This window comes from Drosophila nasuta, chromosome 3, assembly GCF_023558535.2.
Source record: "Drosophila nasuta strain 15112-1781.00 chromosome 3, ASM2355853v1, whole genome shotgun sequence".
In the NCBI taxonomy this organism is placed as follows: domain Eukaryota; kingdom Metazoa; phylum Arthropoda; class Insecta; order Diptera; family Drosophilidae; genus Drosophila; species Drosophila nasuta.
Window position 1 is genome coordinate 46,087,473 of NC_083457.1, and position 15,458 is coordinate 46,102,930.

The 15,458-nt window shown below is 45.8% G+C and overlaps 1 protein-coding gene and 1 long non-coding RNA gene across 2 annotated transcripts in view; one reads left to right on the plus strand and one right to left on the minus strand.

Annotated features, from left to right (window-relative positions):
- Positions 1–15,458, plus strand: part of LOC132791071 (titin) — a 34,280-nt gene that overhangs the window by 17,585 nt on the left and 1,237 nt on the right. The window contains 13 exon segments of the mRNA XM_060799854.1: positions 16–192; positions 256–1,023; positions 1,937–2,131; positions 2,189–3,668; positions 3,729–3,889; positions 6,095–7,874; positions 9,629–9,835; positions 9,894–10,063; positions 10,418–10,622; positions 10,676–10,755; positions 10,757–12,121; positions 13,177–14,599; positions 14,880–15,332. Coding sequence (XP_060655837.1) covers positions 16–192; positions 256–1,023; positions 1,937–2,131; positions 2,189–3,668; positions 3,729–3,889; positions 6,095–7,874; positions 9,629–9,835; positions 9,894–10,063; positions 10,418–10,622; positions 10,676–10,755; positions 10,757–12,121; positions 13,177–14,599; positions 14,880–15,332 — 8,464 coding nt within the window.
- The window catches only part of LOC132791072 (uncharacterized), a 51,375-nt gene continuing 44,350 nt past the window's right edge, over positions 8,434–15,458 (minus strand). Inside the window, exon 3 of the long non-coding RNA XR_009632861.1 lies at positions 8,434–8,480. This is a non-coding gene — a long non-coding RNA (uncharacterized LOC132791072). The remainder of the gene's footprint in view (positions 8,481–15,458) is intronic.

Genomic DNA, 15,458 nt, shown 5'->3' on the forward strand with positions numbered 1-15,458 from the left:
ATCGCGTGTGCGTAGATTGTGGATCCATATCTCGAGACGAAATCCTCAGTGCAGGCAGTGGAAGAGACGCTGAACGGCTTCAGTAAGCGCCAGATCGACGTGACGAGCAGTTTGGAAAATTGGACAACGAACATTCAGGAGAAGCGTCAAGTCGAATATCTACTCGAGAAAGTCATGAGCGATAACGAGGAAGTAAGAGCACCATTCAAAAACATATCCAATTAAATATCTGACACGCTTCTTTTGCCTTTTCAGACTGTGGCCAAGAGCACACAGGTGGATACCCAGTTGTATCCGGTGTTCAGCACTTCCAGCTTGGACTCGAAGCAGCTGCTGACGAGCACGAGGGAGAAGCTCTCGTTTGTTACCCAGGACATTGAGCGTGCCCAGGAGGAGATACAGCAACGCATACAGACAACGCTGAGCATACAGACAAAGGATCAGCAATCGCTGTCGAAGATCGAGCAGGTGATCAACAATCTGCGCATGCTGAAGGCAAAGCTCGATGGCATCAAGTACGACTATCGAACACTGCTGGAGAGTGTGCTGCAATTCCTCGAGAACATTGTGCAGCTGCGTCAAGAGATCGATGCATATTTTGCACGACAACAAGCTGCATCCACAGCGGGATCATCTTCGGGTGTCGAACGTACTATAGCCGAGCATGAGAAATTCCGCGATCAGTGCATGGATAAATTTAGATCGTTAATCACACAATCCGAACTGCTGATCGATCGGGTGCGTGTCTTGGAGCCGCCGGGTGCTCGCGAAATCGACACTGATCGCATTTTGAAGTTGTTGGAGAATCTGCGCATTCACTTCGAGTCGAACAGCAGCGCCAGAATGTCGACACTGGAGCGTCTCGAGAAGCTCGAGCAATTCCGCAACGATCTCGATGACATCGATCGCAGTCTGGACAGCGTCAGCAAGCAATTGCACGATATTAATGGACAGAGTGTGGATAGTCTGGCCGCAGCCAAGACCACGTCGCTGGCATTTGAGTACTTTGAACGAACCATTGAGGTGAGTGAACTCTTTTCCTTCTCTTTCGTTAGTCTTTGGTTAGATTTTTAAGTGCAGTGAATTTGCTTGGGTGTTAATATCATGCGTGTACTACAACTACTCATCTTTTAGAGTTCTATGCCCAAGTTTATGAAACTGAAGTCGACGCAACGACATCAGCGACGCTGGGGCCAAACGTCAGCGCCAACGATCGAGGTAGCTCTCTAGAGAGGCATTCTCATAGATATTCATAGTATCTCTTGCACACACTGCATGTGGATGGCCTGTCACCCTGCCACCCTTTTACTTTCTCCTATTTTGGGTGGTCACAGCTCAGTTTCATATCGAGAATCGTTGCACAGCCTCGGCACATTCATCAAAATTTCCAAAAAAAACGCGTTGAGACATTTTCGAAAATAACTACAAATTCAGCTTTCAAAATGTTGCCGTTGTTGCTGTTGTTGCCTGTCAGCGGCGTTGAATGGACAGCGGCAGCTGTCGTTAGTTTGTAATTAAAAACTTGAGAAATACATCTTGTGTGCAGTGCCACAGATACAGATACAGCTACAGCTACAGCTACAGATACAGATACACAGCCTAGAGTCTTGAGATACCAAATTTAAACGCTTGCCACTTGGCTGCACTGCTCTTAGCTCTTAGCTCCGCATTTGCTGTTATAAATTGCTTTTGACGTTCTGAATTTTTTATGGATTTTTCACACACAACACAAAAGTATCTCTTAAGTTGTTTGCCTATTTGGTTGCTGCACTTGTGCGTGCTGCCCGAATCGCTGTGTGTGTTTATTTGCCCAGACATTTGTTTTAGCTGCTTTTTAATGGGTTAATTAGACAGACAGAAGGAGAGAGAGAGACAGAGAGAAAGAGTTTTTGATATTTTTGGCATTCATTTTTTTAATTCGCTTCTTTCACGACAGCTGCTTGAGAAGCGCATTGAAAAGTTTACCGAGTCGACGAGTCAACAGCTGCTGATCAGCAACCCGGAAAGCGAAGCGTATGTTAAGGACGAGCTGCGCAAGCTCAACGACAAGTGGCAGAGCTTCAAGGAGCAGGTGAAGCAGAAACGAAAGAGCCTCAATCAGGCCAATGAGTTCTTCGAGGTTGTCGAAAAAGTAAGTCTTTGAATATATGAATTTTTCGCCCACTAAACTACTTCTTCAACTTTACAGATCGATGCAGAGTACCGCGAGATCAGCTACTTCTACAATAGCGTCTCCAATAAGGTACCGTATCTGCGCGATCCCGTCGAGGCCGCCAATCTGGTCAATGATATCGAAAAGTATGTGACCAGTCGTGAATCAGCGCTGCGCTCGAAGTTGGACAATGCTTCACAGTGTGCTCATGATATGAACAAAGTGTCCAGCTTGTACAACGACGTGATGAACATTTTCCAATCGTTCGTCAAGTTAAAGTTGGATATCAATATTGTCATTGAGCGTCTGAAGCAGGAGCAACGTCAGCGAGAACAACGCGAGCGTGAGGCACGCGATCAAGCCGAACGGGATCAGGCAATACGCGAGGCCGAGGCTCGGGAGCGATTAGCGCGCGAGGAGCAAACACGTCTGGAGGCGCAACGTCAGCAGGCGGCCATCGAGCAGGCACAGCGTGAGCTGGCTGCTAGGCAGTTATCACTGCGTGAACAGGCGGTGCGCGAAGAGGAGGCGCGCTTGCAGGCGGTGCGCGAACAGGCGGCGAGAGAGCAGTTGGCAAGGGAGCAGGCGGCGCGCGAAGAGGAACAACGCATCCAAACACTGCGAGACATTGCTAAGCGTGAGGAGGAGTTGCGACTGCAGACGCTACGTGAGGAGGAGGCACGTTTGCAAACGAAACGCGAGGAAGAGATACGTATCAAGCGTGAGGAAGAGTTGCGCCTCAAGCGCGAAGAGGAATCACGCCAGAAACGTGAAGAGGAATCGAGACAGAAGCGCGAGGAAGAATCACGCATACAACGCGAGGAGATTACACGGCTGCAAACACTGCGCGATCAGGTGGATCAACAGCGCATTGTTACCGAGAACATACGCAAGGACATCCAGGTGAATCAGATTTTCACCGAGCTGCGCTACGCTTCACCACACTTCGTGCGTCCGCTGAAGGATGCCTTGACACGCGAGGGCGATCGCTTTGTGTTCGAGTGCGAAGTCACTGGCACCCCAGAGCCGAGTGTGGAATGGTTCAAGGATGGCATTAGCATACAGAGCAATGCTGACTATAAGACCAGCTTCGACAAGGGCATTTGTCGCCTGGTCATCGAGGAGACCTTTGCCGCTGACACCGCTCGCTTCAGCTGTCGTGCTTCTAATCTGGTGGGCACCTGTGATACGAATGCCACGCTTACGGTACGTGAAAATGCCGCCGAGCTGCAGCTGGTGCCGCCTCGCATTGTGCGCTTCCTGGAGAGTGGCAAAGCCACCGAAGGCACCTCCTTCCAGTTTAGCTGTGTAGTTAGCGGTGTTCCTCTCCCCACAGTGCAGTGGTTTAAGAACGACAAGTGCATCGATGACTCGCAGGATTATGTCATCAGCTACAACAATGGCGAGGCGACGTTGCGCTTCGAAGAAGTCTTCCTTGAGGATGACGCGGTCTACACGTGCAGCGCCTCGAATCCCGCGGGCATTGAACACTGCTCGGCTAGTCTCATTGTGGAACGTGAGTCTTAAGCCGCATTTTTGTAAAGTATTGTATAGTAATATTCTCTTGCTTTTGCAGCTTTGGAGCCCACTGAGTTGCCCTGCTTCAAGTTGCCGTTGCAGAATGCCATGGCACGCGTTGGCCAGAAAATCAAGTTGGAAGCTTTGGTCTCGGGCATTCCCAAGCCAGATATTTACTGGCTGCATAATGGTAAACCCTTCCAGCCACGCGACCTCAAAGTGAGTACAAATAAGCAATGGAAAAGACAGTAATTTTAAGTTGAATGAACTTTTGATTTTGATATTTAATTGAATCTTATACATAATAGAGATCGTTTGGATGTGGAAATATTTAGAATATTTGCATTAGAACAACCTTATAATATTGATGAAGTATGTTTGGAAATTTATTTATTTATATATACTTAAGTAATAATATCAAAATACTGCCTTAACTTGAGGATAGAGCAGCGTTGATTACATACATAGTTTCATACTTTTCGAACTACATTGTTTAAATATAATTTTTAAGAAGACTAGAAATATCTCTTTATACTATAACCTAGTGAAGAAAGCAATATATAATTCAACTATTGAAAGAAACATCATGTTGTGGCTGAAAATATTTCAATAGGAATCCATGCATGCCTTTTTTAATGATGAGCATATGAAAGATTTATAGTAGACTTTTAGAAACATTGTCTACAATAGACTGAGTAGAATAGTTTACTTTTCCAAAATCAATTCAAGAACTGTTGCCAATCACAAGCATATGAGATTTTCAACTCCTTTGAGTCGTCTGCAGCAGACTGTTCGCATTCTGCAATTCGTTTGGGAACACACACACACGAAAAATTGCAAATAATAAAAATGGCACAGAGTACAATTCCCTCGGTCGCAAAGTTCGATCGGTCGATGGCGCGATCTCGCAATGATATATGCATACATTAAACATTAATAAATATACGTATTCAGATATAGAGAAGAGAAAGCTATGTATATGCAAGTGTATAAACAAAATCTTTGCGCTGTTCCAGCAAAAAAGCAGTGAACACATTTTATGTGGTGGGCGTTGTGTGTGTGCGATGTATTGGCAGAATCTGGCGAATAGTTCCAAAAAAGATATTCAATGAACATGGTTTTTTGCTGACGTCAACATTGCGTAGCTTGAGAGGGGAGGGGTGCACATCCGGAGATGCGGGAAGGGGGATGTACATCATTAGCATCATTAGAAAGATCTTATTGCAAAAACCCGAAATACAAAATGTAAATTCAAGGCAAATGCGAAAATGATTTAAAAATACGCCGACGCATACAGCATACACTGCACTACGTGGCAATTGAGGCGTCTGTTAGTGTTTTGCTGTTGCTGTTGCAGTTGCAATACTATAAATTACAAGAAAATGCAACCAGCCGTGGGGCATCCATTGCGAATCCAATTCACCACAGTCATCGTGGTTTTTTCCGGGGATGTTGCGGTTCTTGGATCGCAGCCTCCTCAGATCGTGGGCGCTGTCAGGCAATTTGTTTATTGTGGGCGCCGTACAATCTATACTATATACTATACACAATGTATATATGTTGCTCACTATATGCTATAAATGCTGAAAATTATTTCATTTTGATTTTCATCGCGAAAAGCGCTTTTTGGCAGCTTCGCAAAATGATTTCATTGCCCGCTCCTCACTTTAATTGCCCGTCTTTGACAAAACCGAAAACCAAAAACGCAATGATCTCATTTTTGTCCGATTTAAGAAACATCTCTACAATTAAACAATTAAACGTATTGTATTTGTAATTGTGCCATTATTGCTACGATCGATATTATTGTTTCGATTCGAAACAACACCTGTGCAGCACTCTTCGAGCTTCCTGCAATTTGGAGCAACAACAAAAGCGGGGCGCTGGCAGTTTCCCGCTTTTGTTTTTTTTTTTGGAAAATAAACAGCACGTCAGCACAGCAAATATGAGACTAGACACACAACATTGTAGTGCAGACTCCCGCACCGGATAAAGATCGGGAGAGGGAGAGAGAGGGGGGCTTTGGGGGATCGCACATCCGCGCGCCACAACATAAATAAGTTGAGATGGGTGTAAAATGAAAATTGAATGGCCAACAAGTGAATTAAATGTGGTCGGAAAAATCAACTAGTCAAAATAGATACGCTGTAAAGAAAACTATATTCTAAACACGTACTCTAGTGCATATACCCCTTACTATTTAGCTACAGGGTATTGCAAGTGCGAGCACATAAAGTGCCGAGCATTGAAATTGAAAGCATTAGCCTGGCCATAAGCTGAAAATTGAATATACTAGTAGCCGAAAGTCAACAGACGACGGCCTCGTCTCGCCATCTTTTATATTCACCACATGGTGAATAGACAGTCGAGTCAGTCGGTGGTCAAAACATTTCAATATTTTTGTTCGACTTTTTCAACTTTCAGTACGAAAACGGTCGCGTTACGCTAATAATCCCACAAGCGTATCCAAACGACGCCGGATCCTACGTGTTGAGTGCTAAAAATCTAGCTGGCGAGGCATACAGCCATTGCAACATCATTGTCAAGGGACGCCTGCCAAACGAGACGTCCGATTCCGAGATGGCCAGCGACATCGAACCCATTCGTCCGGCCGTCCACATGCCCCTCAAGGATGTCTCCATGTTCGAGGGCAAACCCGTGCGCCTGGACTGCGTGATTGTCGGACAACCCGAACCGGAGGTCATCTGGTATCACAACGAACGTCCGGTGAAGGAGTCTGCCGATGTGCAGCTGCTGTTCCAGGGCGATCGCTGTTCGCTCTTCATACAGGAGGTGTATCAGGAGGATGCGGGCAACTACAAAGTAGTGGCCATCAATTCGGCTGGTGAAACGTCGAGTAGTTGCGAGCTGAAGGTCACGCCGTTGAACATCGCTGAGCCAGCCACTAGGGCACAAGCTGAACGTCAGTCTATGCCCAAGGATGCGCAGCCCAAGTTCGAACGTTTGCTTTCAGATGCGCTCGCCGATGAAGGCGAACAGGTGGTTCTGGAGGTGCAGGCTAGTGGCGATCAACCGCTGCGCGCTCAGTGGTATTTGACAAACAAGGAGCTGCAGCTGAACGAACGCGTAACGGCGCAATCGAATCCCGAGGCGGGCATCTTTAAGCTCATACTGAACAATGTGGAGGCCAATGACAAGGGCGTTTACACGGTGAAGGTGTCCAACAATGCTGGCGATGCCAAGTGCTTCTCACATTTGATTGTCAAGTCCGTCAACATGCCAGAGAATCGTCGCGGTAGTCAATCATCAGTGGAGATCGTTGAGCGTCATCTGTGTCCCGAGTTCAAGGAGCTGTTTAGCGATAAGCAGGCGCAGATCGATGATGTGGTCAAGTTCGAGTGCATTGTAGTGGGCAAACCGACGCCCAAGGTGCATTGGTATTTCAACGATCAGCCAGTGCATGGACACAACTTCTTGGTTTCAACCAGCGGTGATCGTCAGGTTCTCACCATACAGCAGTTAACACACGATGCTGTGGGCAAGATCAGCTGTGTGGCCGAGAACGAGGCGGGCAAAGCCACCTGTGTGGCCTTCCTCAACATCATTGGCAGCGGTTTGCCCGCTTCCAGTGATGTGCAGACAATGACCCAGGAGCACAATACCGAATCGTCGCGTGTGACCATCAAGAAGCAAACGTTTACCACCACCTCGACATCGCAGGTTAATTCCTACGAAGGAAATGTGCCACAGACCGAGGTGCATCACTCCTCGGCGCACATTGATCAGTCGCTCAAGCAGCTGGGACAACAGCGACCCGAGATTGTCGAGAGTCATCACTACCAGGAGCTGCACAAGAGCAAGGAGATGAGCAGTCCCAGTGTACAACAGAAATCCTTTACACTAGTCCAGTCCTCCAACGGTGTGCCAGCTTTACCCGATTCCCCTACACGTCTCCGCAAGGAGATTGCACCACGTTTCACCACCCCGCTGACCGGTAAAATTGTGGATCAGGGCGCCAATGTGAGCATGGAAGCTATCTACGATGGTTTTCCATCACCTGAGATTAAAGTCGAGAAGAATGGCGATCAATTGTTTGACAATGAGCATACTAAGATTTCCAACAAATTCAATCGCGTCACCATTGAGTTGAAGGAAGTGAATGTGGCCGATGCTGGACGTTATGCGGTGACTGCCTCCAACACTGTGGGTCAATCCACCAGCACAGCCGATCTGGTTGTCAAAAGTGAGTAAAAGCAATCTATATCAAAGTATTAATTAAGTTATAAAGTTCATTTCGCACATTTAAATGAATTCTAGGAATTTGCATTTAGGATTTATATAAATTCTAGAGTATCTTTTCTTCTGAAATCAAATTTTTTGAACAAAGATCTTTTAACACAATATAGAAGGTTGTCACATTGTATTTATACTACACTACACTACTACCACTACTATAGAATAGATTCTTGCAGTTCTCCCTTCGTTAGATTTAATTTAAATTTAATTAAATTCTTAAACAAATAAATCTAGTGAAGGGATTAGTTCCTCTGTCTGTCTGTCGTCACCTTTTCGGTCGAACGAATTATTATTATATAAAGTCTAGAGATTCCCTTTTTCTCATATCTCAAAAAATAACATAATGTAGATTAATTTCGCACACATAGTTCTTATTTTGTTTACTATATTATTTATTGAAGGCACAAGAGATTTTAAAGATCTCATCAATCAAATAAAAGGCTAAAGTGCCTTTCACAGTTTTCCATAGTCTGTTAGTCCACAGCTTTTTTGTTCAAGCGATTTTTGGGAATTCTTCTTAGGGGATTACATAAATAAAAGAGCATCCTTTGTTCTGAAATTAAAAGTATTGCACAAAGATTTAATATGTTCGCATATACATTACTATGTATGTATATTGTAAATTATGATACTAAAAATAGATCATTTTTAGCTTTTCTTTAAATATGAATAAATATTAATACACAAACGAAACAAATGAATAATATAAAGGAGTATAAGCTCTCCTCCGATTGTCTTTCCCACAGTTTTTTTTTTCTTAGAGCGAATCTTTCTAAGTAATATAGATAAAATGCCATATAATATCGTTCCAACTAGATCTCGTCTGACAATGCAGTTTATTTACTTTCTGTCTCTCAATCTCTTTTGTTATGATCTTAATAATTGATTAGGCAATTTCTCAGAATTATAACGAGCGAGTAGATCATTCGAATTGGGTCGGACATATGGCCTATATCGTGTGTCAATATCTGCGGGGCACATCAATCAGCTTGGGGAGCATTAAAGTGTCATTGTCGGGGGCGTCAATAGATCTTTAAACGTCAATGCCGCCAGTTTTGCCATATTGATGAGTTTTTAGGTGGCGTTTTTCGCAGTTTTCATTTTCATGTTTGTGTTTTTGTTTATGTTCAGAAAAGATGGCCCCCAAAAGGGGAAGACGGCATAAGAAAAAAAATGTGCCTTACAGAATTTTCAATTTATAAATATTTTTTCTCGTCAAAGGAACAGTCTGTGGGACTGTGTTTTGAAAAATGGGCAATAATTATGTAAATTCCGTAGAACACAAGTTGTATTTTAGATGAACATAGAGTTCGCGGATTTTTGTCGTCTTGTGTGGTTTTCGTTCTGGCCGAGATGAGGCGAGAGTATTCTGTATTAGTTCTGGCTGAAATCTGTTTAAAATTATACATATATATTTTTACTGCTGGCTGTCTACACAAATTACTCATTATGGCTGATCGTTGTGCTCTTGGACGTGTGTACAACAAGTAAATTATTTGGCGATCTTTTGAGATCTGCTATTGCAATGACACAAAAAAGCAGAATATTTATTTTCATTTTCGGTTTGTCTGTTGTGGCTTTCTATTGAAAGTGGATTGCAATGACAGACGACCACATAACATATGTTTGTGTGTGCTGAGCACACGATCCACAATTCTTGAACTACATAATAGTAATGACGCCTTTTGCTCTCCCTTGCAGAGACCATCTTTCCGCCAGTCTTCGGTCGTCGTTTGCAGGCGCAGGTTAGCAAAAAGGGCGAGAAATTGATCATGGAAGTGGAGGTGACAGGATTGCCAGAGCCAACGGTAACGTGGCTAAAGGATGACAAGCCCATTAAGGAGGCTGGACTGTCCGAGCATCGTCTGCTTGCCCAAGGCAACTCATACAAGCTGATCATCGAGAGAGGTGAGTTGCAGCCCCGAACTTATATTCTCTTACTTTATATTTGAATACCCTTCTCTAGCTCAAACCTCCGACTCGGGCAAGTATATGGTGAAGGCGACAAATGCTGGCGGCGAGGCCAAGAGCATCGCTGACTGCGCCATACTCGAGCCATCGCCGGAGCGTATGCAGGAGGTGGTCAAGACGATTGTTTACGAGACAACACCGGCGACAAGTGAATTCAAAACTGAAGTAAGTCTGCATGTGCTCAATATCTAAACTCTACTATCTCTACATGACTGCAACTCGAAATCTTATCTATCTATCTATCGATCCCCCACCTACATATGCTAAATAACTTTCTATCTGAACTGTCAAATCTATTTATTCTATATTTATGCATATTTCTCTTCGATTTGTTACGTTTATATTTGACATGATATATACATACTATATTTATAATAAACAAATATTGTGAATTCTCTTCTCTCATGATTTCGACGTTGTTCGTTTCGCTTTGCTCATGACAACCATACACCACAACCACACCAAATACATCTCTCCATTTGGGTTATCAAAAAAAAAATACACACATTTGCATATCAGAACCAGTTCAATAAAGAGCCACAGTCATATCAGACAAATCAGAGCGATTCAACCACTGCCAATGATCTGCATGGTCTCTCCGAATCGAAAGTGATCACTGAGCATCGTTGCACCACCGAGGCAACGATGCGTCTAGAGCACAAATCGAACTATCTCGACCTGCCCGAGCTGACAGCGCGTCCCAAGACACCCACCAACAACAACAGTAACACTGCCAGCATGGATCACACCGATAGCACACAAACGACCAGCTTCCAGACTGGCATCACACCACCACAACAACAACAACAACCACCACAAAAACAACAACAACCACCACAACAACAACAACAACCACCACAACAAGTCCCACCGCCTGTGCCACCCAAGCCCTGTGCGCCTGTTGTGGCCACCTCCTTTGGCCAGTCGGAGCAACCGCCGCAGATGCAGACCCAAATCAATACCCGATACGAGAGCAGCACCAGCGAACACAAAACCTCCTCGTCCTTTGAGTATTTCAAGAAAATGGATGAGGAAACCATTACACAACGACCCAAGCCATTGGCCCAGAAGCCCATCGAGACGGTGGTACGCAAGCCCCAAGCGCAATCATTGGCCGAGGAATTGCGAAGCATGAATCTGATACCCGGAGCACCGCCAGAGTTTTGTTACACACCCAAGGGTGAGGTGCAAGCACCGCGGGTGCCGCTCATACAGGACAAGATCAAGATACTCGAGGAGGTGCAGCCAAAGGAAACACCACCACAGGGTGGTGTGCCCGTCTTTCCGCTGCCCATGAATCTGCAGAGCGTGCAACACGAGACAACAATGACCAAGGAGGTCAAGGTGGAATACGGGCAGCCAATTCTGCGTCCTGCGGCAATGCTTGCGACGCCCGCACAGCAAAACCCACGTTCGCCATCCCCAAAGCCATCAGCTGAAGGTGTGGCCATGTCCAAGCTGTGGACTCCAGCAGGTGTCAGCGGTTACTCTAGCGATCTGGAACAAAAGTCTGAGAAGCAGACCATTATCACCAAGCTGGCAACTCCCACGCCCACCAAGGAGCTGAATGCTCCATTCCTGGTGCAGCAGGTGGCCAAGACCATAACGCCAGCGACACCTCCAACTCCAGCACCAACGCCAGTCACTCGTCTGGTCAACATCGAGCTGGAGCCAGGCACCCCACCAGAGATCTGCTTTGCACCTAAGCCGCAAGCGGAGGAGGTGCGACGTCATTCGCTAGTCGATTCGATGGAACAGAAACTAGAACAAAATCTCGTGCAGGGACCCAGCAAAGTGTTGCCCCATTCGGTGCCCACTTTAACGCCCGCTGCGGCACCACTCAAGCCCAATGGCTCCATCTATCGGCCACCGCCACCAGTAATGCCCAATCGTCTGGGACCCAGCTATGAGAGTGACTATGAGAGCGATCGCTACAAGTACAGTGGCAGCGAATCGGATGAGCCACGTGCTCGCCAGCAACAGGCTACCATGGAGACATCGTTCAAGTCCAGCGGCTATGCTGCCGACACCGAGGAACACTCGAGCTATCGCAAGTCGGAGACCAGCTTCTACGAGACCAAATCTTCGTCCTCGACAACAACGGCACCACCCAAGTTGCAACCTGAGCCACCAGCTCAGATCTACTTTACGCCTCAGGCTCAGTCTCAGCCTCAGCCACAGCATCAGAATCAACAATCGTCGAGTTACAGCCAGGAGGCGAAGGTTCGCATAGATCGATCTGAGATCAATCAAACTTAACTATCTGTTGTTGTCCTTGTCGTTGTCGTTGTTATGTGTAGCACTTGGAAACTGGCAAAGCCATTTTCCTATCCTCTCTGCAAACAGCCTCTGTATTGTTGTGCTCTCGTCTCCTTTATCTGAGTGTTGTCCTCTCCTTGTCTAACCCTGTTCATAAGCTCGCTTGCCCCTAACCCTATATTGCTCTTACTCTTACTCTCTCATTCCGCCAAAGATCTACAAATCATCAAGTTCATCGTATGCCATTATAGTAAAGCGATTTGTTTGTGCTTTCATATGTTATGCTTATGCTTATAAATAAGTTATTGAAAACTAAATGCAACAATATGAGTAGGAAATAAAATTATGGTAATTTGTTTGAAGACTTAAGATAGAGTTATCTATTTACACAGTTAGAATCTCCGAAATTATATGAAGAGGAACATATGTATATTCCTTAGAAATTCTAAGTTACAATCAAAAACCTCTTCAAATGACAGCAGAAAAGATAATTTTGCAATTTAATTAAAATAGCAAGCTGAATAGTATATTTAGTCGTAATATAAGTTTAAATTAATAATAATGATAAATTCCGTTTGTGTCTAATATATTTGCAAAAACTACTCAAATCTTAGTTTAAGTTGTGAGCTCAGAATTTTTATAAAATAAGCAAAATCAATTAAACACAATTGATTGAAGCAGGCACATTTTTTTGGAATAGATATCAGCAAATCTTTAGAACTTCTAATGTTTATTAAAATGGATAGATTATACTTTCATTTGCTTTGCATGAAAAAATAATTATTGCTTTATTTTGTTGTATTATAAAGTGAGTTCACTCTGTAATATATTTAATTCTTTCTTCTAAGTGTTTTGCATTGTTATACATTGTATTGTAATCCATTCCTCGCTCAAGTATTTAATCTGTTTCATGCATCTGTCTGTTTTTTTAATATCCGTTGTTGTTCCTTGTTCATTGGAATGTTTCCCTATTGAATGCGATCATCCGAAAATAATATAAAACCGCAATTCTTTCGCAGAACTACAAGTACAGCTCTTCGTCGAGTATGCAGCAAAGCAGCAGTTCAACTCACCACGAGACCAAGTACACTTCGAACACGATGCCGTTGATCACACCAAGTCCAGTACCAGCACAGCGCAAGACGCCAGCTGCAGAGTTCAGCGACTACAGCAGCGAAGTGGATGAACGCTTCCGTTCAGTGTCGCGGGCCAACGAGTCGGACACAGACATTAAAGGGTATCGCGTTGTGTTCCCACCGACACCAACTCCTCGCACCAACATTGCCAATGGTCACAAGTCGCCTGTGGTTGTGGTGACGCCATCGCCCATGGAGTTTGAACCCACACCACCTGAAGTGGGCAGCTACTCGCGTCCCAAATTCGAACCGATTGGCAAGGAAATACGCCACGAAATTCGCACAGAGTCCAGCTCCAAACAGTCGAGCTTCAAGTCAAATCAACAGCAGCCGCAACATGTCTTCAAGCCAAAGCCTGTGGCAGCCAAATTTATAGCTGCCACACAGCAGCAACAACAGCAGCAACCACTGCCCAGCTCGAGGCCAACCATGTACTACAATGCAGTTGCTGGCGCTCCCATGCACACTGCCAAGGTGGCCCACGAGACAAAGAACGTGATGCAGATGCATGAATCGACAGAGAGTTCCCAGCGCATTGTCAACATGCAGCAGACCAAGCGAGTGATTCACTTTGACAACCAACAGCAGCAACAGCAACAGCAGCAATACATGCAACCTCTGGAGCCTTTCCCCTACAGTCCGGCGGGTAGTCGCACTCCATCGCGGCAATCACACTTGCCACCGCCGGCCACACCGACCAAATTCATACCCGGCGAGTTCCGGGAGAGCGACTACGAGAGCGAGGTGGAGGGAGCACGCATTCAACCGCTTTGGTCTCCATATGGCGATGGCCTGACCAAGGGCTATCGTCGTGTGGCGCCTCCGCAGGGCGGCCGCTCCTGCAGTCTGCCGCGCACCTACGAGCGTGTGTTGTCACCCATGGAGTTTGATCGCGGTCCCGAGATGCCCAGCAAGATCCATGTGGATGTAAATACGCTACGCAAGGAGCAACGCGGCGGCAGCACAGTAACCACACAGCATCGCACACAGTCCCTCAATCGCAACAGCACCTTGAGGCAGCAGCAGTACGGACTGGATCAGACAGACAATCAACAGCAGCTTCAGCAACAACAACAGCGTGGCGGCACCTTGCCGCGTTATGGCTACAACACGTTGCAACAGCAGGCAGAGGGTCAGGGCAAACGCATGGGCTCGACGTTCCTGCAGAAGTCACATCAGTTTGTCGAGGATGTCAGCAGGGATATGCAGAGTTCGACGGGATTGCGTCCCGGATTCAGACGTGCTCCCAGCGAGGGCAGCAATCAACCCCAGGCTTACAGGGATGAATCGCGCGTCTCCCAATACGGTAAGTGCAAATGCTTGAAAGACAAATCCTCCTTGCTTAACTCTGAACGTAGAACCCAGAAAACAGATTTGAATTCCATTTTTATTGAATTGGTATTGAAAGTTGACATTTGAAAAATTTCGTTGAGTGCATCAGAACTAACTAACCCCAAAAACTTCCTGCCCTCGCCCAAAAGCGATCCCAAGTTAACACGATATTGTTTATTTTGGTATTTTGTTTATGTTATCGATAAGTTCTTTCTTTGTACGAAACCAAAAATTCCCCCATAAACGTAATCCAGGCACCAAATGCGTCGATCCCAATACCGGTTTAATCTATTTCAAATATGACTTTGGCTACGAGTTCGGGATACTGTTTCCCGGCGAGGGTCACAAGTTTGTGAGCAGCCAGTGGAACAGCAAAGGCAGCAGCAACACCAATGGCATCGGTTCGAGTGCCCAACAAAGCAATGGCACCCCACACGCGTCGTATCCCTTGAAACTTGCCGCTGGCAATGAGCTTGTGATACCCGTGCAACATGAACGCACCAACAATAAAAACAACCTGAACACCGGCTACAGCTCCGATAGCGAGGCTCAACGTCGCACAGCGTTTTCGCCACGTTTGAGAGCGGCGGCACCGCGATTCGCCCACAAACGCTACAGTCTACCGAGCAATCACAGCCTCGACATCCATCTCGATCGGTTGCACGCGCAGGCGCCGCGTCTGCCGCCCGAGCAGATGGTGCGCACAGGTATTGAACTGATGAGCCGGCTACTTGATGTTGTCACATTTTAGTCTAGGACACGTTGACTGTGTTATGTTGTCGTCACCAACTCTCTCACTCACTTGCTGTTGCTGTCGCTGACACTAGTCGATT